Source organism: Astyanax mexicanus, chromosome 12 (genome assembly GCF_023375975.1).
Source record: "Astyanax mexicanus isolate ESR-SI-001 chromosome 12, AstMex3_surface, whole genome shotgun sequence".
Lineage (NCBI taxonomy): Eukaryota > Metazoa > Chordata > Actinopteri > Characiformes > Acestrorhamphidae > Astyanax > Astyanax mexicanus.
This window is the reverse complement of record NC_064419.1, coordinates 50,555,773-50,581,033: the sequence shown is the minus strand read 5'-3', so window position 1 is coordinate 50,581,033 and position 25,261 is coordinate 50,555,773. Positions and strand designations below refer to the sequence as shown.

Below are 25,261 nucleotides of genomic sequence, written 5' to 3'. Positions count from 1 at the left end.
TGAGTGTTTTTACCTGAAAAAAGCACCACGAATGATTTAAACAGCTGCAAATAATCATAAATACAGTAAAATGTAAGAAGGAATTCTCATTTTTAACTATAATTATGTTTTATATCCTGTGAGTCGAGCTGAAGAATAAAGTGTAGAGATTCCAGATTTCTCCTGGATGCTCCTCCTCAGACAGCATGTGTTTATTATTATGTTCAGTTCCGTCAGCAGCTCACCTGATTTACTGTAACACATTTATCAGTAATTTACCAAACCAGCTGTTGATTAATATGATGAGAACTAGAAATAAATAACTCTATTAAACTCAGATTAAGAGGAGGAGAGATTAGGAGATGTTGCTTTTTGTAAAATTGCTGTTTGTATTTATTGTAATGCTGTGATGTGTTTTACTGAGATAATAAATAAACACTTACTGCACAGATAAGAAGCTTTTTCTCTACTGAAATTCACACAGGTGCCTAAAACTTTTGCACAGTACTGTATATAAAGGTGTGTTTTTATACAATATATGATTTTAACAATCTCAATACATCTCCTTGCTAACAGTATTGCCATATATAATCATATAGTCGTATACTGAATGGTAATTAGTTGTTGTGATATTTATTGTACCGCCAAGTTCTTTCTGATACACAGACCAATACTTCACACTGATTGGTTAGTAAATTCTAATATATTATAATATATCTAATATAATGTTAACTCTGATATATTTACTGCATTACCTGGATCTGCCAGTCCGGTGGTCTCCAGCAGAATATAATCAAACTTTCCTTTCTTCTCCATCAGGTTCTCAATCGCTTTCAGTCCGTTATCCCTAAAAAACATCCCAGAATAACACCGGATTATAATCCAGAGATCATACAGCTCAAATCGTTTCAGTATTTATTAGTTTTAAAAGGGAAATACGCTGTTAAAGTAAACAACAACAGTTTTTAACTGTTTAACAGACCATGTTCTGTATACAGGCTACAGGTGAAGCTGATATAAACCCTTATTCTCTGCAGTAAAATATTTACATTATTATTTACATTCTAGAGATTCTCCTACAGGACAGTTGTGCGTTCAGGAAAGATTGTAATAAACATGTATATATGTATTTATTTGTATGTATACAGCTCTGTAAATTACAAATAAAAATATTCTCATTTAGAGCATTTATTTACAGAAAATGAGAAATGACTGAAATAACAAAAAAGATGCAGAGCTTTCAGACCTCAAATAATGCAAAGAAAACAAGTTCATATTCATAAAGTTTTAAGAGTTCAGAAATAATCAATATTTGGTGGAATAACCCTGGTGGTTTTTAATCACAGTTTTTTTCATGCATCTTGGCATCATGTTCTCCTCCACCAGTCTTACACACTGCTTTTGGATAACTTTATGCTGCTTTACTCCTGGTGTAAAAATTAAAGCAGTTCAGTTTGGTGGTTTGATGGTTTGTGATCATCCATCTTCCTCTTGATTATATTCCAGAGGTTTTATATTTGGTAAAATCAAAGAAAATCATAATTTTTAACAGAGCTGTATGTAAATATTGTTATTATGGGATGTTCATACTTTACAGAGCAGCAGAGACAGCCGTTCCTCAGCTCCAACCATTCCTCATACAGCTCCCCCCCCTGACTCACCGCCAGAGACTTCTCCAACGCACTACCTGCACACACACACACACACACACACACGCACACACACACACACACACACACACACACACACACACACACACACACACGCACACGCACACGCACACACTTCAGGAATGAAGGACTGAGGAGATTACTATGTAAAAAATATACTATATGTACATATACACACACACATATATATATATATATAAATACAGATTATTGATCTCAGATCACTGATATAAAACAGTGCTCTGCTGCCCTCTTCAGGAAAATACAGGAATAACAATTTACATATAATTCACAAACATTTATCTCCCAAACCTTTGATAAAACTCATACAGCACCAGTCAAAAGTTTGGACTCACTCTCGTCTCATTCTGTGTTTTTTTTTCTTTATTTCTGTATTTTAATGTATTTTCTACACTGTAGATTAAAGACATAATCATATATAATTCTGTAGTAAAGAGTATAAAAGTGTTTTTCCTCCACATTAATCTCCTGATCTAAAGCTGATGAACTGAGATTAAGGTGATTTGAGGTGATTTAATTGGGAGGAGCTGGAGCTTCACAGCGTGAAGGAAAAGCAGCAGCTATTGTTCAGCACCTCCAGGAACTCCTTCCTTCAAGACGCTGAGAAAACTATTCCACTATCTTCCTCATGAAGACACTGAGATTAAAATATATTTACACCAAGAGTCTGCAGATCTGAACTCAAAGAGAAATTTCATACTTATTTAGAAGAATTTAAAATATAATTCTAACAGATTCTGCTTTATTATTATAAAAAAAATAATTCCTAGTTTCTGTAGAGCTTTAATATAGTCTTCAATATTAAATTTATAATGTAGAAAATCAGAGGTGTGTCCATACTTTTGACTGGTACTGTATATAGTTTCTCATTTCATATTTATTATATATTTACCTTCTCCAAACTCATTCAGTATAACTGCTATTCTTTTGCTGTGCTGCTCCGTCAGAATGTAGTTTAAGAGCGTCGTTTTTCCAGCACCTGAAAAAAAAACATAAATAATACTAATTTTAGAAGATCAGAAGTATGAACCAGTTAGTTTGTAAAATTACTGAATAACGCAGAATGTAGTGAATATAATAATATTAACAAAGATGTTGTTTATATATGTATGTTTTGTTTAATAAATCTCTGCACTATAATAATCTAATCTTCACAAAATATTAGAGTTTTAAACACAAATGTTGTATTTTTATTTTATTTTTATGTAATTTGTACCTACAATCAATAAACTGAATAATAAGTAAGATAAGATTAATAATTAATTATTAATACCACAGTGGGGAAATGTGCATTGTTACCAGAGCGCAGAGAATAGAACAGAAGTGTTGCGAAACATAAAAAAATATATATAAACTACATATATAAAGTTATAAGAGAATATAAAAATACTACACAATATGTATCTAGAAAAATAATATTAGATAAAGTATGGATTTAATTTAGGATAACAGTAAATAAAAAGCAAATAAACAGTTAATAAATAGTGACAGTCGAAAATCATAATATTGTATATTTGTCTTCTAAATATATATTTTTAAGTTATAGCTGTCAATGTGTAAAATTGAGTGTAACATCAGTAAAAATAATAATTATATATTAAACATTATAATGTCTGTGTTTTACTGTTTATCTGTTCTGTAGAATCACAGTCCACTCATTACAGTTACACATTACCTGCTTTATTAACAGAAATCCCTCTAAAAATCACCTGTAAAACTGTGATAAAGTGATGAAGTGATAAAGTGATAAAGTGATAATCTCACCCAGGTATCCTGTGATGATGGTGACGGGTATCTGTGCCGAGGGGAGGGAGATCTTTTCCTCTATAGGAATTAACTCCGGACAGTCCTCCTCCTCCATCAGGACCTGCTGAACAAGTTCAATATTAAAATATTAAATATTAAATATTAAATACAGGGATTTAACTAAGAGCAGCTTTATTCATTTATCAGTGATCAGAATTAACTTTATCCTCAGTTACGGGCCACACTGAGATCCTAACACTGAACCCAGGAGCTGAATAATGTCTGTTTTTCTTATTTTTATAGAACCATAATTTACCAAGACCAAGAAGATTTGTTTGTAACATAAAAAAGGGATGTAAAAGTATGCAAAACTAAAAGTGCAGAATATTTTCTATATGTTGTATAAACTACAAACAAACAATTAAAAAAACAATACCCTTAAATATTTACAGTAAGAAAAAACAAAAATAATAAATATAGACAGAATCTGCTATTGTCACGTTTTTGTATCATTTAGCAAATTATGACAATAGTATTAAACACAATATAATACCGCACATCCCTAGTGCATATTTATATTTATTCAATTTCAGCATTTTAACTGACATCTTAAGAAACATTTGGATTTTGCGCTGAATCACAAATATATTACTGATCACTGATATATTAATAAAAATAGACAATTTGTTCAGTTTTACTTCATTCTGTTCTTAGTAGAATTTGTATTCAGTAATCAGCTGCTCTGATATTTACAGATCAAACACTCAAACTGTAGTTTTATAATTTTATTACACCAAAATAATCCTGTAAATATAGAAACAGAGCTGTATGGATTTATACCACAGTTGTATAAAAAAGAAACAGTAGATTTTGAGCTGATACCTATATAATATATATAATATAATTCCTATAGCTGTATTAATAATAACGGGTCATAATAAAATCCCACTATAGAGCCCAGGAGCTGCATAGTGTCTGCTTATATTTATTCAAACAAAACATTTTCACTATTTTCACGAACATCCTTCCCTGCATTTACAAGATTAAACACTGGTGTAAAATAAGAGTTAAACTATTTATTTAATTCTACTTAATTCAGCTGCTCTGTAAATTACAGCTCTAACACTCTTAAAATAGAGGAACATGATAAATCAATATATAGCTTTTATCTCAAGGGGAATCTTTTGCGTCAACCAGCAGCTCAGTTTCCTCTGCTGAGAAGAGTTTGTTGGACACGTCCAGGTAGCTGCACCGTTACAATAGCAATCCACCAAAGTCAGAGCGCACCTGACCTACTCTTAAAGAGAATGATGAACAAGAGACACTCTGATTGGTTAATTAGTTCACGTTACGCCCAAAATTAATTAACCACACCCATGATTAATTAAGATAATTAGTACATGACTTATGCACTTTTTATGAAAGGTGTACTTTTCCCATCGTTATGATAGCAAACACACACTGACACGCCCTAAATCAAGCTGAGAACAAATAATAATAAAGAATAAAAAGTATGTTATGTTCTTCTACATCAGAACTACATTTATGTGCACAGTCATTTATTCACCTCCAAATCTCCTCAGGATCTGAACACATCAAATTACTTTTAACCATGGAGAGAATTTCACACCTGTTATATATATTATTATATAATATTATACAATTTAATATACAATAAATTTGCATGCATTTTGTATATGTTTTAAATTTCAATAGCCTTATTAAACCACATCACACAGAAGACTAAATATAGCTGTGTGAAAATACATATATATATAGATATAGGGCAGTAAATATTCACACCCTTCAGCTTCTGGATAGAAGTCAAATCTCAACATTTATTAGTGCAGAAATGCTGAATACCAAACATTAACTTTACTGTGGGATTAAACTGCTGCTACTGTCGTTTTATTTCTATATGTCTGATTATTTACAGTAAAATGAGGTTTAATTCAGCAGAACAGTGGGAGCTGTCTGTTTTACAAACATATATGTACATATATATATATATATACATTATATACATATATAAATATTATCTATATGAATAACAGCTGATATTACAGCAGATCCTGAAGTTAAACAGATTCACTTATTAATAATATTCTACAAACAAAAACATCCACTTACTGTAAACACTGCAGCTGCTGAGAGTAAACTGTGTGTGATATAGTGTAGTATAGAGTATTATAGAGTTAGTATAGAGTATTATAGAGTTAGTATAGAGTTAGTATAGAGTAAATATAGAGTAATGTCGCTCTGTAATGGTTTAAAGCTATAAATAAAGCGCGTGCAGTGCAGATCCTGCTGCTTCTTCTCTCCGGTTTCTGCTGGAGCTGCTTTAGCCCCGCCTACCGGCCTGGAGATCAAAGCTACACTTCCCTTTCAAATGTAACAAGAGCTAAAAATAAAAAAATAAAAAGTATAAAACATCCCAAAAATACATTATATTACATTATTATTAGTTACTTTCTCACATTATACAGGTGCATCTAAAATTATATATAGAATATCATTGAAAAGTTACTTTATTTCAGTAATTCAGTTACAGAGGTGAAACTCATATATTATATAGATGTATTAAACACAGAGTGATCTATTTTAAGAGTTTATTTATTTTATTGTTGATTATTGATTATGAAGCTTACAGCCAATAAAAAACCCAAAAATCTGTGTCTTAGAAAATTAGAATATTATATAATAAGACCAACTGGTACTTTCTGCAGTGTGGGCAGTGTGCCAAATCCTGCTGGAAAATTAAATCTGCATCTCTATAAAAGTTGTTCTCAGCAGAGGGAAGCTGTAAGATATGAAGTGCTGTAAGATTTTGTGGGAAAACAAAACTGCACTGACTTTAGACTTGATAATAAAACACAGTGGATCAACACCAGCAGATGACAGACATGTCTCCCTAGATGTGGATTTCATTTTCTGATTTTTGGGTTTTTATTGGCTGTAAGCTTTATAATCATCAACAATAAAAGAAATAAAACACTTAAAATAGATCACTCTGTGTTTAATACATCTATATAATATATGAGTTTCACATTTTCAACCGAAATACTGAAATAAACTAACTTTACAATGATATTCTCTTTTTTTAGATGCACTAGTATAAGCAGAATGTAATTGTTTTGTAAATGTAAATGTAATTATAGATTCAAAAAATCCATAATTCAGTTTTGAGAGACCATTTTACCATTTCACTTTGTAAACATGCAGGTTCCCATACAATTTTATGATTTTCTATTTTTTGTGAAAATAATCAACTCTAAAATAAAACAATAAATCAAATATAGTGGCGTTAGAAGCATTTTAAATATAAGGGGGGCAGAAAATAACAATTTTGTATTTAATTAGATGCTATTTCCTGCATTCTGATGTATATCTAACAGGCTGGTAAACACATAATTTTATAGACAAAAATGACTTTAATTCAGTGACTAATTAAAGTCCTCAATCAACTCGTCATTTTATTAATCCACCTGATTCTAGACACACTGCTACGACTGAGATAATGAAATTAATATTTCATTGTTTAGTTTAGAAGAAAAAAATATAAAAGTGTAAAAGTACTGGATTCAAACATCACCTACATCCCATAATGTCCCCTATTTTCAGCAGCTGCACATGGTGTATAATCTGTGCTGTGTTTGGGATGTGGAGGGACTTTTATTCTACCTTTACACTCAAACACCCAGATTAAAGTCATTATACATCTTACACACTGAAATTACCTTCACACAATTTATCCCACAGTGTAAACAACATATAATACATACACATATATACCAACATACAATAACTGATTATCAGAGAGATTATGTTTAATGTAAAATATATACATACAAAGTTGGATAGTACAGTCTGAGACTTTTTACAACATTAGTGTTTCAGAGATACACATTTTGATCTATGAAAATATATAAAAAATACACAGTTAAAATATAAAACATACAGTGATCATTTGTTAGCGAATGAAAGTTTAAAAACAGTTTTTACAGAAAGCTGCAACACTGTACAATAATACATACATTTTTTTTTGTTAGAAAAATTCAAGTGTTTGGCAGAAAATCAATCAGATAAACTGGAGTGATTTTGTTTTAACAATAATGCTCAACACAACAATTCACAATCTGTTTTAATTAGGTCTGTCACGATAACAACCTTTCAGGACGATATATTGTTCCAGAAATTATTGTGATAAATGATAAGTCATTTTAAAGCTCCACTACAGAAAAGGCTTTTTCCTGCTTCTGGGCTCCCAAAGAGCTTTACCACAATGTGCCACATTCATAAAATACTAGCATAATAATAATAATATTACACCAATTTACAGTTAAACTAACTTTATATTATTATTAAGAGCAGACATTGGGCTTCTAATATAAAAATATTTGGTACCACTTTAAAATAAGTCTACCTTTATAAAAGGTTTATAAATGGTTTATAAAGGTGTTTATTAATGGTTACTAATTAGGTTGCAAATACTTTAAAACCCATTAATAAACAGTTAATAAATATATATATATATATATAACACATAAATAGAAATGGCAACAGTAGCAGTATTTTGCATCTATCCCGTCAAACCTCTTTAATCTTTATAGATACTGATCTTTCTTTGTGTTTTCCATCAATCAGCTTTAAACCCGTCATATTAATATATTTATAATTATGTTTTACTATTTACTAAAAATTAAATGACTAAAAAGTAAACAATGAATCACTGTTGCCTTTTTAATTAATGTGTTTTAACTGCTTATCAATGGTTTTTAAAGCATTTACAACCTAATCAATAATAATTAATAATCTAATTTATAAGCCATTTATAAATCCTTCATAAGAGTAGTCTTATTTTAAAGTGGTACCAAATATGTTAATATTCTAAATAAATAAAATAAAGTTCAAACAGCCTGGCACTCTGTGGGTTCTGAGAAAACTGCACTAAATATTAAAAAGACCTTTAAAAAAAATTTAAGTAACAACAAATAGATTAAAGTAACATTTATCTGATCATTTATGTATAATATACTGTAAAAAAACACATTAGCTCAAAAACACACGTATCCATTATGATTGAAGACAAAGAGGCTCAGCAGGTAGAGTCTTACTATAAATGTATTTTTAATGTAACAGTCAGACAGTCAGACAGTCAGACAGTCAGACAGTAAGCGTGGATGGGTTCTCCTCGCTCAGCGGCTGTTTCTACGTCAACAAAAATGATCGAGATTTAAAGAATTATCACATGATAAATTGATAACATACTGATCGTGACAAGCCTAGTTCTGGTTAATATTAATTAATTTCAGTCTTACGTTTATAAAAACCCTCAATATGAAGTTAGATCACAGTGTGTCTGCAGACTCTCTCTGCAGGTAATGCAGGTGTAGCACAGATGCAGGTGTGTGAGGTCGTGGGTTTGACCCCTGGTTATTCTCCCTTTCTGTGAGGAGTGTGTGTGATCAGTATTTAAATCAGTATTTTCATCAGGTTACCTCAGTTTTCTCCCAAAATTTGGTGATTAATCGCGATTAATCACAGGTTTCCTTCTCCTCAACACTGAGCTTTTTTTTACAGCTCTAGGGGTCGTCCAGACACAAACTGCCCCTCCCTGAACAGGTGGAGATCCCGGTAAATGACAGAGTTCAGGCTGCAGTTGGGCTGATCAATGAGAATCTAATCGATGCTTGCTGAAAAAGTTGCATCCTGATGCTCATCGCAATCTTCCACCCCGCAAACAGTCTGTTTTCACTCCTTCCTCCTGCCTGGTTTAAACAGCAGCAGAGCTTCTGAATATATCTACACTGATGGGCGTGGTGTTCTGGAAATGAGGTGTGTTCAGGTACATTTCTGGAGTTTTATCTTGTTTATCTTGGTAACAGAAAACACAGGAGCTCCACTGACTGAATACAAACCCAACTTTTATATCAACAATAAACAGAATTAGTGGGAAACAGTACATGCCATTTGCATCTTTCAAGACGAGCATGGTGTACTTTTCCCGTCATTATGACAGCAAAGACACACTGACATGTCTTACATTAAAGCTCACCTTCCGTCGTTTTTTTCTTTCATTTTAAAATGTCTAGTTGTGGTCTCTAGTATGAATGAATGACATGTGAGCCGTTTTTGTAAAAAAAAAGTGCTCAGGTGTCTCTGTATAGCTCTTTTTTAATGGACTGTTTTAGGGGTGTGTCCAAAATGACCGGATTCCAGCTTTGCTCATGAATATTCATACATGCAAACAGAATGCAAATATCTCTCCTCTGATTGGCTAGGAGCACTGCGACGCCCCTCCACCGCTCTGCCGCTCACTGCCTCCCACCTCCTAACTGATGAGCGGTGATGTTGCGTCGCTTCAGCTCCGCCTCTGGGAGTTTCTCGAGCCAAGGTGGGCTGGTCTGTGAGTTTCTGCCTACGTAGGCAGAAAGATAATTCAAAATTCACCCGTTTTTCGGAGGGGGGGAGGGGGGATTTCTTTGCTTAGCTCCTGCAGACAATGGGGGCGGCAAAACAGTTTAATGTGCAGGTGTACACATTCAACTCAGAGAGACCTACTGTATTCCACAAAAAACAAGAAAAATCGGATTTTCGCGGAAGGTGAGCTTTAAGGTGCACGGTGCACGACTCACCTATAGATCAGTAAAAATAGGGTAGAGAGTTGTGAATAAGATTTATGTGTGTTAGTCTGTTAATTTAAACATCCTTTACTCTTACTCCTGCTCCTGGAGCTCGTCTTTTATAGCCGCCTCACTCGGCCATCAGTACCTGCAGTATCCAGTCAGTCTGGTGTTCAGAGTGAGGTGGTTCTCAGGGCTGTGCTGATCTGGTTTCTCTGTTTCCATTCCTGAAGAAATTCAGACGCACCACTGATGATTCTGTGTGCGCTGAACTGTTTCCTGTACAGCTTCCTGTATAGAAACACAAACACACTAAAGTTACGAACAGTCGAGCTCTTCTCTCTTATATTTATTTCTCTCATTTTTAGAAGAACCCACAAACATCTATAAACACACTCTCTTTCTGTGTATTATTTCTACACTCAGCATTTATAATAACACACTTTACCCTGAAATCAGAGTTCTTTAATGATCTGATCGAGAGCAGGGTTTGTTTAATCACAGTAGTTTTATATTATTTTCTAAAAGAACAAACAAATTAATTGTTGTGCTTCGAAATGTAGGCTGAATTTCTAAAATGCAAACTTTCAAATCACTTAAAACACAAAGCGATAAAACAGCACAGTGAAAAAAATGTGTTTTAACCATTTTAATCAATAACTTCAGAACCATCAGACCTATACTTTATTTTACTCATAACTATCGTTTTGCTTTATTTTTTGCTAATGTGCATAACACGCAAAGCCTACTTTAGTCAACTAGTCTTAGGGTTTTTGAGCAATCCCACATATTTGGTGTGACAATATTCAGTACTTGCATGAGCAAGAGCGCCCCCTGCCTTTTTTCTTGCACTGAGAGGCTTTGTTTACTTTCTGATCACAAATCAGGAAGTAAGACTACCTTTTTCTAGAGCTCAAACAGACCAGACAATGATTAAACCATGTGTTTACAAAAAAAAAATCTGAAATCATATACAACAACTTTAATTTGTTTATATATAAATCTGATCAATTAGTACTGAAACAATCAGCACTTACCGTTAATCCACAATCTCTCATCACCTAAAAAAACAAAGAATATAACATTATTATTCTATTATCTACTCGTCCAATATTTTGCTAAGTTTATGATTTAATTTGTTCTTATTTCTCTTGATTTGAGTAATCTGCTTTGTCTTTCCTTTTAATTTGATCTTGTATTAAAAGTGAGTTGTGTTTAATCGCTGGATTTATGATCCCTTACTGTTTTCATTAACTGTACTGTAAAGCACTTAGGGCCGTATTGTACACCCCGCGCAAGGCCGGTCATGTGGCGCGTTGCCATCGTACACCCCGTCAACAGCCTATTTTTACGCCTTGCGAATGAGTCCTTAAAATAGCAATGAACTTCTGGAATATATTAACACTGATGGGCGTGGTGGTCTGGAAATGACGTGTGTTCAGGTAAATTTCTGGCGTGTTTCTATCTTGGCAGCGGAAAAACGCGTTGCGTGACTTATCCTGTGAAAGGACGTCGAAATTCAATGGTCAGTGGCGCACCAAAAATGCATCACGATCTCCCTGCGCCCTGCGCTCCAAAAAAAAACCATATCATCACTTCCTTTCCCAGAGCCTTCAGCAATTAATCTGCATGACAGTTTTAAGGATTTATATTCATGTTCAGTACGCAGACTTAATAACGGCAACTTAATTTCAGCAGACACAGGCATTCTGCTGTTTGAGAATTTTCACAGATGCTTATTCTCACTCAAATGCTGGAGTTTTAGAAATAAAAAATAAACATAATGAACAAATCGACTGAACATTTTTTTTTATTTCACTTCGCTATTATTTAACTAAAAATTCACTTTTATTATTAATAATTTTTTATATATCTGAAAAATAAAGCACATTGTCACCCTGGCCTCTGGGGCTGTCCGTCAATTATAGAAAACTTGAAACTTTTAAAATACACAGAAATATAAAGCTATATGTTAGCGTTCGTTTCTTATCACCAGGGCAAATTTATAAAAATATTAAATATATTAATTAATTAACAAAAATCTGGTTCAGCCTCAAAAAAAGACTGCAGGCGCGCGTAGCGGGTTTGGCAGTGCGCGCAGCGCAGATTACCTCTGTTTAATGAAAAAAAAAAAAAAAAGAATATTAAGAATATTAAGTCTTTTAATAAATAAGGTCGTATCAAGTGTAGTGAACTTCTTGGTACGCCCAAAACACACCCATGAATAATTAAGGGATTTAAAAACACACCCTTTGCGCCGTTGGAGCTGTGCAAGGCGTATTTTTCACGCCCTTACAATAGCAAAGACACAGGACACGCCCCTAAATCCAGCTGCTCAAAGCCAATTAACTAGTGTGCTATAGATCCTTATATAATATATATATATATATATATATATATATACATATATATATATATATATATATAAAATGCATATGTAATGCATAAATGTATATATTATTGTTTTTATATTTACATTCTGGTAAAGTGTATAAACTGCTTTAAAACAACTGTAATTTAATTGATTATTGTTTTAGAGTGAGAATTAAACAGCAATCCTAGCAAATCACTTCAATTAAATTAATAACAGAGCTGAAAACTCTCACCTCTATTCACTTCCCTGCGTTTTTTGTGTGATTTCTCAGGGTTTTTGTGTTTAATGAACCGGATTATCAGTAATAAAAGCAGAATCAGTGCTGAAGCTGCAGCCGGTATGATAGAGTATCTCTGTCGGGAAGATTTAGATACACACTGAACATCTTCCACCGCACTGCCGGCCCTCTGCTGCACCTCATCCCTCACTGAACAGCTAAAAGAAAAGAAAACCGTGTGTTAAAATATAAAATATATATTAAGAAAGAAATAAAAAAATCTCTATATATATTTGTTTAATATTTAATAATACTGACTCGGTCCATCTGGTGCATTTTATTCCCAGTGGAGAGTAAAATCCCGAGGGACATGCCTCACACACTGTATCTGACTTTTCACTTCCTGTAAAAAAACATTAAAGCGTTACAGTGTAAAGATCTACACACAAATTCAAGTACAGAGTTATACAGGAGATTCAGTTTAGTTCTCCAACACCGAGGCTGGTGTAACATGGAGGAGGCCGGATGCAAATGCAAGTCAGTTTTATTTGACATAATAAGATAAAGCAAAAAAACTTGGATAAGAAAATAAACACTAAGACTATAAAACAAAAACTATAAAACAAATGACTAAACCAGGTGAAAACAAACAAAGAAGTGAAATAAATTAACAAACTATCAAAAAATATAAAGAAAACAAACAGAACTCTGTAGACAAAACACAGATTAACTTCTAGACAGGGTTGAACAGGACAGCATCAAACAAAAAGCATGACAGAGAACAAAGGAGCACATGGGGTATTTATACACGGGCACACACAAGGGACAGCTGTGGAATTAACAAGGGGGCGGTGCTACAAATGAGACAGGAGGGATTACAGATGACAGGGCGGGGCTAAGGGGGGACAGGACAATAACAATGCCATTTTTTACACCGTTTACACAGTTTACTGTAAATAAACAGAAGCGCTTTTCTCACCAAATAAACAGTTTTCAGGAGAGAAATCTGTGCAGATTAACATACAGCACTTGTGTTTGTTTACTTAGCCCAGGTTTTTGCTGAATTAGAAGGAAAACATGGTGACACCCTAGTTCCTTACTAGTGTCACATAATGCGCCTTATAATTTAACTCTATTAAATATCTATTATGATATATAATATAATATTATATTATATACTGCCCCTTGAACTTTTCAATTTTTTGCCACATTTCAGGCTTCAAACATAAAGATAAGCAAGTAAAGTACAGTAAAGTGTTCAGGAGTGCAAATAAACAGTATATACAGAAAAAAGCAAAAGCGTCGCAGGGTGTGTTCATTCATAGTTTTGATGCTTCAGTGAGAATCTACAATGTAAATAGAAAAATTATATATATATATATATATATATATATATATATATATATATATATATATATATATATATATATATATATATATATATATATATATATAATAAACAAATAATATATATATATGATTCGGACACTCAGAAAAAATGGCTGATGTACTCAATAGTGTCCTAAATAGTAATATCACACTGACCCATGTGTTGTATGAATTCTCCAGGCAGGCATTTGGTGTGTTTGTGAGTTCGTATGCAGCTGCCTCTGCTCTCGTGTGTACAGTAAAATCCCTGTAGAGGTTCACACACTGCATTTGACATTTGGGTACATGCAGTCTTTACTCTCAAACCCAGACCTGAAAGAGAAAATACCAAGAACAGTAAATGAATTAAAATACATATTTAAAATATAAAATTTAATAGTAAAGAACAGATTTTGCTTCATACAGTGAACACACACACACATACACACACACACACACACACACACACATACCAGGATCACAGATTGTACAGTTGTAGCACTCTGTTTGGTTGTTGTAGGCATCAAGGAAAGTTGCGCCCATACACGGAATACAGACAGTGTCATTCATTTTTGTACAATCCTTCTTAACCCGTGTCCCTAAAGAGAAACAAGCATAACTTTAACTCTGATTCATATCTCAACATTTTCTAAATATATCATCGTAATATATTGAATCGTAAATAATATATTAAATTATGGATATTTAAATGTAAATAAAGAGTTAATGTCAGATTAGCTAAATGGAATTCTTTTAATATTGAGGTAAAAAATTGTGTCAATCACAACAATAATGATATCTGTCACATCAAGATTAAACTCTTAAATCATTAAATCATGATAAGCTCAGAGAGTCAAAAAACTCCTAATTACGCCCTAAATCAAGCTGCACGCTGCACAACTCTCCTAAAGGTAAGATGCTAGAGCTCAAAATTCTAATATCTTCATTTGTCTTACCTTGTTCACACTTAGGACAACAATTCCCACCACGAGTTTCGTATTCAAATTGAGCACATGCTGAACAACGTGGTCCCAAGTCCAAGAAGGACATAAAAATTAAAATAAAAATCATGTTCAAGCTTCGGGCCATTATGATTCTTTCCCTTCTATCCAGAATTGTAGTGCAGGATTTCTGGGGAAAAAAAAAAAAAAAAAAAACAGTTTAGAAAAGATGACCTTTATCACAAACTTCACATCGGACATCAGTCTCCAGCTTCTGACTGATATTCACTCTGACCACATCCATACGAGAGAATAACATGAACACAAATAAACAGGTTTAGGTTAGCGGCAATTAAAACACAGCATTTATTATTTTATTCATTTTAATATCAAAAACATTTACAATCCTGTTACATATTATGATTAAAGATGTTTTAGCAAGAGCGGAAAATCTTTCTTATTGTATCGTCTGGCAAAATACTATAAATTGTAAAATGTTTTTAAATATCACAGTAGATATTTCTATCATATAAAATTAAATCATACCACAAATTTAGATATCTACAATTATAACAGTTTTAACTACTAGTAATAATCATATTGATTAGGTATGCACAATATATTGCTTCAGCATAATCATTGCAATGTGGACAATAATTACAATAAAATTCATTTTTTGCTGCTTTGCTCCAATTCTGGATGCATAAAGTGCATTATATTTATTTTTGAAATTAAAATATTTGTAGGCTATTTAGCCTGATATGTAATGGTTTAAAAAAGTGCCACAGTTATTGAAAAAAAGTTATTCAGCATTTCACTAAAACTGTGAAATTTAAATAATTTCTGTCATTTTTAATATTGTAGTATTATACATTAAACAAAATTATTGCAATGCCAGTTTTTTCTAATGTTGTGCAGCTTTATTATTGATACCTAAAGCTAGAGGTGTTACTAATCAGAATTACAGTGGAGATTGCAATTTCACCTGGTCTGAATATAATTACATATATTTTTATTTTAGAGCTGCAGTAGTTTTAATTAACTGATATATGCATAAAAAAATAAAGCTGATTAATTGCAGTCAATAATCCGTTACTGTAACTGCATCCCCGCCTTTACCCAACACACACCAACACACAACCCAACACACACCAACACACACACCAACACACAACCCAACACACAACCCAACACACAACCCAACACACAACCCAACACACACCAACACACACACCAACACACAACCCAACACACAACCCAACACACAACCCAACACACACCAACACACAACCCAACACACAACCCAACACACAACCCAACACACACCAACACACACCAACACACAACCCAACACACAACCCAACACACAACCCAACACACAACCCAACACACACACCAACACACAACCCAACACACAACCCAACACACACACCAACACACAACCCAACACACAACCCAACACACACACCAACACACAACCCAACACACAACCCAACACACAACCCAACACACAACCCAACACACACCAACACACACACCAACACACAACCCAACACACACCAACACACAACCCAACACACAACCCAACACACACCAACACACACACCAACACACAACCCAACACACAACCCAACACACACCAACACACACACCAACACACAACCCAACACACACCAACACACAACCCAACACACAACCCAACACACACACCAACACACAACCCAACACACAACCCAACACACAACCCAACACACAACCCAACACACACCAACACACACACCAACACACAACCCAACACACAACCCAACACACAACCCAACACACACCAACACACAACCCAACACACAACCCAACACACAACCCAACACACACCAACACACACCAACACACAACCCAACACACAACCCAACACACAACCCAACACACACACCAACACACAACCCAACACACAACCCAACACACACACCAACACACACACCAACACACAACCCAACACACAACCCAACACACACCCCAACACACACCCCAACACACACACCAACACACACACCAACACACAACCCAACACACAACCCAACACACAACCCAACACACACACCAACACACAACCCAACACACAACCCAACACACACCAACACACACACCAACACACACACCAACACACAACCCAACACACAACCCAACACACAACCCAACACACACCAACACACAACCCAACACACAACCCAACACACAACCCAACACACACCAACACACACCAACACACAACCCAACACACAACCCAACACACAACCCAACACACACACCAACACACAACCCAACACACAACCCAACACACACACCAACACACACACCAACACACAACCCAACACACAACCCAACACACACCCCAACACACACCCCAACACACAACCCAACACACAACCCAACACACACCAACACACACACCAACACACACACCAACACACAACCCAACACACAACCCAACACAGAACCCAACACACACCAACACACAACCCAACACACAACCCAACACACACCAACACACACCAACACACAACCCAACACACAACCCAACACACACCAACACACAACCCAACACACAACCCAACACACAACCCAACACACACCAACACACACACCAACACAGACACCAACACACAACCCAACACACACACCAACACACACACCAACACACAACCCAACACACAACCCAACACACACCAACACACAACCCAACACACACACCAACACACATCAACACACACCAACACACAACCCAACACACACCAACACACAACCCAACACACACCAACACACAACCCAACACACACCAACACACAACCCAACACACAGCGGCGTAGGGCGCTCGCACAACCGACACTGTACACTCAGCCCTGAGGATGTGGGGACGCCTGCACTGCAAAAAAATAATAATCTTAGCAAGTAAAAACATATTAAATCTTATTATTTCTCTTATAAGAATTTAAATGTCTTACTACGAGCTTTTATATGCATTAGATTATTTAGTTTATTATAGCAATAATAGTATTAATTAGTTTTACTAAGACTTTTTACTAAGTCATTTTATCTCAAAATAAGCACAAAAGGATCCTGCTCAAATTATTCAGATTCTTGTGTCTAAATGTAGCAGAAAAACATGTGCAGACTGTAAAAGACGAGCAAGAACAGAAGAAAAGATTCACTACAAACATGGGTATAACAATAAACAACAAGCAAATAAAATCAGTTTCCATGCGTTTTGTCTAGTTTTTTTGTTGTGTTTAGACGCCCCTCCTCTCAGGGAAGTTCAGGGAGTCTCCAGCATTTTAATATGAGCTTCTTGATGCTACAGAAACTCTATTTTAGAGAGACATAGAGAGACAGAGAGCAAACACAAGAAAAATAGGACAAGAGAAACCACAAAACACACCCCCCACACAAACACACACCCCACACACACACACACACACACACGAGATGTACCGCGGAATAGAGAGTGAGAGAGTGAACACTCCTGTTGACCTGTTGTGGATTAATTACTGCATGAGATCATGCTGAGGTGAGTTTAAACATTACTAACATTACTCAGGTAAATAGTTTCATTTAAATAAAACAATATTTTACTAAAAACCAACAGGTGTGAAGTAATGAAGTAATGAATACTTTGTTACATTACTTAAGTATAAATGTAGGGTTTCTTTACTTAACTGGAGTAATAATTTAACATTGTAACACAATTACCTGAACTTTCTACTCCTTATATTTATTTTATTTATTTATATTTATTTAAAAATATCCTCGTTACTCCTGTTTAATTTCAGCTGGTTTTCATTCCAGCTTCTCATCGTTCAATAAAACCCCTATCCAGATAAATCTCTCCATCCAGATAGAGTGAATCTGATTGTGATTGGATGTAGAGAAGTATAAACAGTAGTGGTGTAACGGTTCTGTAAATTCACGGTTCAGTTCACTCCTCGGTATAAACCCCACAGTTTAGTAAGTTTTCTTTATGTTTCGGTAAGGTTGGTGGTAAATATAAAGAGGCTGGTTATTCTGTGTAGCCTCAGCTTTAGTAACTTTATAATAAGAATGAATCTTCATTATAATCATGTTTAGTATTTTGTGATGGAATATTGTGACTCGGCTCGAGCTTTTTTAATAAATACTAAAATCAGGATTCTCTCCTTCTGTTAAAAAACAGAATTACTTTAACTGATTAAACTACAAATATTTATTCCTAAGAATATTACTGGATACATTTCAGTGTTTGAGTTATTTTTAAGAAATATTAAATTATATTAGTGGCATCAGTCACTAAAAAATGAATTAAAATCATGATTAATTTTATTAATACTGAAATATCCCAGTATTATTGTGAGGGACAGTAATAATAGTGTAGTGAGGTTTAGATCTGGCAGACTAGATCATTTTTACAGTATTATAATATCTCAAAAAGAGAGAGAACAAGGAAAGAGAAAGAATGAGAGAAAGAGTGAGAGAGAGTGATGCTTAAAAAAATCCCATTTTCGATTATACTCAATTATTTCCCCCCTTCTAAAAACTGAACTACAGATGACAAAGAAATGCTTAAAAACTAGGTTTACCTGTAAACAACAAAAAAGGATTAAACTTCAGAAGGCCGGTATGTTGCTGAAAATAATGCACTAAATGAGTCACAGAAGAAACTTTAAAGGAGTGATTATTATTGTTTTTCACAATAATTCACGGATTTTGGTTTTTCGGTACTGAGCGCAATGAAAATATGCACGCGTCCGTGGGAGGAGCCGGTGTTGTGCTGAATTTAGCACCCCCACCAGGAAAAGCACCCTCTCTCTGGGCGCGCAGGTACATCTGTTTTTTAGAAAATGAAAATACAAAAGGTGCTGTTTTAAGCTACGCTGACTCTCCTAAGAAATAATAAAAAGTAGACATGTCACCTGCAGCTTCTCCCAAGAGAGGGTGCTTTTCCTGGTGGGGGTGCAGAACTCTGCACCAGAGTATCTGCACCCCGAAATCTGCACCCCGCCATGAAAAGCACCCCCTCTCTGCAGCATGTACGCACCGTCTTTTTAATAATGAATTAATCACAGAGCATGTAATTAATTAGATTATATATATTTTTTAATTATTAGCTTGACAGCACTAAAAAATAAAAACAAGTATTACAGATCTCTCTGATGTATGGCAATCATGCAAATTAAGATGGAAATGACTTAACATAAGCCTGTGGTCTAGCTGAGTTACTGTAGGGGATTAACTGTACCTTTACGGATAAACCTGACATTAAAGCAAACTGTGCTACTTTGAAGGATCTAAAATACAAAACACAATCTCAATTTACACTTATCACACACACACACACACACACCCTATACACACACACACTGGTGAGAAACAGCAGCCCATCACAGTAAACGTATTACACAATCTAGCTCACTTTAGCTCACAGTAAGTGACTGACCCTACCCTGTGGGTTATTTACACTCACAGAACGCAGGAAGCCGGTGTGTCTATAAATGCCACACTGCTCCTGCAGGGTAGCGTCCCAGGAGCAGTGTGGCATTTATAGACACACCGGCTTCCTGCGTTCTGTGAGTGTAAATAACCCACAGGGTAGGGTCAGATTTTCATATCAGTAACAGCAGCAGCAGCAGCAGCAACACCAGGAGATGCATCTGACACATTACTAGGTATGTTCTCTTTTTTTTAATACATACATTATTATTGTTATTATATATAATGATATATATATATATTCATTATTATAATGGCTTAATCATTAAACATACTAAATTAAAATGGTTATGTAATTATATTTTATTGACCAGGTGAAGTTGCCTATATATATATGTATGTGAGATATCTCTAATTACACTTTACTGTAATTAATAATGTTAAACCAGTTTTAAAGTTATGTATATATGTATTATGTTCTGTGGTGATGTTTAGTTGTTATATTAATACTGATATACAGGGCGTGACACAAAGCAACCAAGGCAAATCCAGGTCCAGAAAGTTGAACTCCGCTCCGGGATTTCAGACCGCCGGCATGGCTCCGCTGCAGCTGGGATCCTAAAACCCCGGAGCGGATTTTCACTTTCTGCACCTGGATTTTCTTTAATCTACTGAAAGGCATTCGGTAGATTAGGCTTTAGAATGAAGAATATTTGAAGTTTATTATGTGGTGAGTTAGTTAAACAGCTAGATTAGCTAACTATAATATATTTAATATATCGAATTTGAGTTAAAACACTTTAATCACTCGTGCAGATCAACCTACAACACTCTTTTCTTACCCAGTAGGTAACAGAACAGGTGTATAAGGGTTGTGCTTTCCATTGTGTTGGATTTAAAAATATGGAAATTGAAAAAATATACTCTTTTAAAGATTTAAAATCAGCTTATCGTTGTTTCTTCAGTCTCCTCTCTTCTTCCAGATCCTGCAGCACAGTTACATGTCGGCTGACGAATTATCCATCATGTCTGTAAGTATTTTGCAGTATTTAAGCGAATAAAAACGACATTTACACCATTAATATCCACTAAACCAGTTTAGTAGTGATGGGTCTGACGACCCTGAAACCTCGACACATGCGCCGAGCTGTCAAGGCGAAACCCCGTGTCGGTGCGCGTATCATGTTAAGGAAAACCACGTGACCGATACACTTCCTGTATCGTTTGGTAGCGATGGGTCTGACGACACTGAAACTTCAGCGCATGCACCGAGCAAACAAGGCGAACCCCTGTGTCAGACCGCGTATCATTTTAAGGAAAACCACGTGACCGATGCATTTCTTCGCGCAGTTGCTTGCAATGACTTTCTTAGTCCAGCAGATGTCGCCATTAAGTGATACAGCAACACAGTTTCAACACAGTGTCGATACAGTTTGGGAAATGTGCCATACACCCAATGAGGTTTCATCTGCCCATCACTACAGTTTAGTTTAGTTTTAAATGTAGGTAAAAGTAAAATACGGAACACACTATGAACAGGAAACGAAAGGAATCTCTCCCATCCGTTTTCCCGGCTTCAAATTAAAAGTCCTTCATTTTTAAATTCTGTAATTGTTTTATAAAGTTCTGAATCAGTGTGAGGTTTCATTTTGACACAGTATTTGTGGACCTGGGCAACATTTGGGACTAGAGGGTATTTTATTTACTGTTGTCCTATAAAACTAAAGTGACAGCCCTTTAACAACTTCATAATAATATAAGTGCAAAATAACATAGTAAATAGATTATACAATTATAAAAAAAAATAAAGAAACCAAAATAAGAAATAATTTCACCATCTAATGATCAGTTTAGCAGATCAGGCCATGATTACTGTATATGTTTTATATATTAGTGATATTACACAGTAAAATACTGCACACTGAAGGAAGAGGTAGTAGTTGAGATATTTGGTGATGTTGCACAAAAATAATGAACTCAGGGTAAACTTTCCTCCATACAGTAGGGGGAGCCAGTGTACAGCTTCTTTAAAGATAAAAAAATTGGTTACTCTATATATTAAAGAAAACAATACATTTAAGCATTTTTTTTATAAAAAAAAAAAATCAGAAGAAATATTTTTTTAAGCTTTACATATTTTGTATTTAAAAGTACATTACATTACATTTGGCAGACGCTTTTGTCCAAAGCGACTTACAATAAAGAAGTACAAAAGTAATAGAAATTAAGATAACCCATTTTTAGATAGGGCTTAAAGGAGGTCGAAGGGAAATAAAGGGATAGAGGAGTGAAGGAGGGGAAGAAGGAAATGGGGTTAGAAGTAGTTAGTGTGTTTGAGGTGTTAGGAGAGTAAGTGCTCTTTGAAGAGTTCTGTCTTCAGGAGTTTATTAAAGATAGTGAGAGATTCTCCTGATCTGGTAGTAGAAGGTAGTTAGTTAGAGGTGTTAGGAGAGTAAGTGCTCTTTGAAGAGCTCTGTCTTCAGGAGTTTATTAAAGATAGTGAGAGATTCTCCTGATCTGGTAGTAGAAGGTAGTTAGCGTGTTAGAGGTGTTAGGAGAGTAAGTGCTCTTTGAAGAGCTCTGTCTTCAGGAGTTTATTAAAGATAGTGAGAGATTCTCCTGATCTGGTAGTAGAAGGTAGTTAGTTAGAGGTGTTAGGAGTGTAAGTGCTCTTTGAAGAGCTCTGTCTTCAGGAGTTTATTAAAGATAGTGAGAGATTCTCCTGATCTGGTAGTAGAAGGTAGTTAGTTAGAGGTGTTAGGAGTGTAAGTGCTCTTTGAAGAGCTCTGTCTTCAGGAGTTTATTAAAGATAGTGAGAGATTCTCCTGATCTGGTAGTGGAAGGTAGTTTGTTCCACCATTGGGGAACTCTGTATGAGAACAGTCTGGATTGCTTTGTGTGAATGTTTGTTTGGTAAAGCGAGGCGACGTTCATTGGAGGAGCGCAGCGGCCGGGAGGTAGCGTAAGCCTTCAGGAGCGAGTGCAGGTAGGAAGGAGCTGTTCTGTATCACCTTGTAGGCGATTGTAAGAGCTTTGAATTTGATGCGAGCATCAACTGGTAGCCAGTGGAGCTCAATGAGCAGCGGGGTGACATGTGCCCTTTTTGGCTGGTTGAAGACCAGACGTGCTGCTGCGTTCTGGATCATCTGTAGTGGTTTTACTACACAGGCCGGGAGGCCAGTTAGCAGGGCATTGCAGTAGTCGAGGCGTGAGATGCTAATTCTTCCCTCTAAAGAGGTGTGCAATAATCATATTTTAATAATCATGGTTTATTAGCTACACTTTAGTGTATTATAATGTCTCATAGTTCTAATAAAGAAAATAAATGCCAGTGTAGCTCCATATTCCACATTCAAAAGCTAGAAAAGAGGAAACTGCCATCGGCTGTGTGTGTGTGTGTGAGAGAGAGAGAGAGAGAGAGAGAGAGAGAGAGAGAGAGAGAGATTGATTCACAGTTTGGAGGAAAACTAAGTTTAAGTGGTTGAAATAGCGGTATTGCTGAATTTATCATCAGTGATATTAAAGGTAAGGTGCTAGACTAGTACTGTCTGTGTGTGTACTGGATATAAATGATGTTACAGAATAATAGAAGATATAATGAGACAGGTGTTCTAACTCCAGATACATCTTGTGTATGTGAGCATGTGACCAGCTGTTATGATCCACTTTATATCTAGAAGTTGTGGGATCAGTAAAGTGGATTTTTAAAAATAAAAGCAGTAAAATGTATGAATAAAAGCTAAAGAACTTTATTTATAACAGAGCCACTAAAACAGTCACAACTTCTAAAACTGCTGTTATAAAGTACCACACTGGGAGAATCAAACTGAACAGCACCAAAGAAAAGAACATAATAAAATATAAACACTTCCCTACTCTGATAATAAACCAAACAAAGCTTATCTGCACTAAACTAAACCCTGGAAAATAACCAAAATACAGTGTGTGGTGCTGCCCTCTAGCCTGAGGAGAATAAACAGAGTTCAGATCTATGTGGTGGAGAATGTACAGGTGCACCTTTCTTACCTGTCTGAAACCCCAGGTGATACAAAGAAACACATGCTGATAGAAAACTCAGACTGAGTGATGGGAATGACCAGGGGAATATACAGAGGCATTTTATGATCTTTTAGTAAAAGTTGTTTTAGTTTTATTTTAGAATGCGTGACTGTTTTAATAGCTCTATTATAAATAAACCTCCTTTACTTTTTACATGCATTTTACTTGATTTTATATTTGTAAAATCCATGTTATTGAGAGCTAGCAACACACACACACACACACACACACACACACACACACACACACAGACACAGAGACAAACACTGTGTTCCTAGAATCACCCCTGACAAAAGTGGTGCTGAATAGACTGCACCCAGCGCTGAGACACCACATCCCCTCATCCAGCATCAACCTGAGTGTGTTTTATCAGTCCTTTATTCATCAGGTACTTTAACAGCTGTGGATAACTCAGGTGTTCTCAGATTTCCCCAGTGGATTATTCATCTCCTCATCAGTCTCCTCAGGTCCTCTCGAGGTGTTCGAATCTGCAGGAAACAGAACACACTCCCTTTAGCATCTGATCTCAGACCTTTTCTCAGATCTTTACTTTAGCATTTTGCTACCAAGTATAGTAATAAAAAAATATTTTATTATATATATATGTGGTCATTCTGAAATTTTGAAATGTCATTATCAGAAAGTATTTTTTTTATTTATTTTTTGTATTATGTCATATCTCATAATCTGATAAGATTTCAACAAAAGTTTATTAAATTAAAAAGTTAAAAAAAATTAAAAGTTTATTAAATTAAAAGTTTATTAAACTTTAAAAATGACACTAATCCATTTATCTCAGCAATATG

General features: G+C 35.1%; 2 protein-coding genes and 1 long non-coding RNA gene across 5 annotated transcripts in view; all 3 read right to left on the bottom strand.

Moving 5' to 3' along the window:
• cbwd (COBW domain containing) overlaps positions 1-5,753 on the bottom strand; it is a 22,303-nt gene extending 16,550 nt beyond the window's left edge. The window contains exons 1-5 of one of the 2 annotated variants that reach the window (XM_022662631.2): positions 5,547-5,753; positions 3,435-3,537; positions 2,563-2,649; positions 1,570-1,666; positions 735-826 (exon numbers count right to left, since the gene is read on the bottom strand). In XM_022662631.2, coding sequence (XP_022518352.2) covers positions 735-826; positions 1,570-1,666; positions 2,563-2,649; positions 3,435-3,531 — 373 coding nt within the window. In that variant the 5' untranslated portion in view covers positions 3,532-3,537; positions 5,547-5,753. Of the gene's footprint in view, positions 1-734; positions 827-1,569; positions 1,667-2,562; positions 2,650-3,434; positions 3,541-5,546 lie in introns of both variants that reach the window. The other variant, XM_022662630.2, reaches the window with a different exon arrangement.
• Positions 5,754-7,068: 1,315 nt separating this feature from the next.
• The window catches only part of LOC103044392 (tumor necrosis factor receptor superfamily member 14-like), a 38,315-nt gene continuing 20,122 nt past the window's right edge, over positions 7,069-25,261 (bottom strand). The window contains exons 5-8 of one of the 2 annotated variants that reach the window (XM_049485623.1): positions 12,949-13,033; positions 12,646-12,848; positions 11,077-11,100; positions 7,069-10,330 (exon numbers count right to left, since the gene is read on the bottom strand). In XM_049485623.1, the coding sequence (XP_049341580.1) occupies positions 10,230-10,330; positions 11,077-11,100; positions 12,646-12,848; positions 12,949-13,033 (413 nt within the window). In that variant the 3' untranslated portion in view covers positions 7,069-10,229. The remainder of the gene's footprint in view (positions 10,331-11,076; positions 11,101-12,645; positions 12,849-12,948; positions 13,034-25,261) is intronic. The other variant, XM_049485622.1, reaches the window with a different exon arrangement.
• On the bottom strand, positions 14,473-21,880 carry LOC125806072 (uncharacterized). The gene is made up of 3 exons (XR_007441383.1): positions 21,239-21,880; positions 14,955-15,129; positions 14,473-14,597 (listed from the first exon to the last, which is right to left on the bottom strand). It is a non-coding gene; the product is annotated as an uncharacterized LOC125806072 (long non-coding RNA).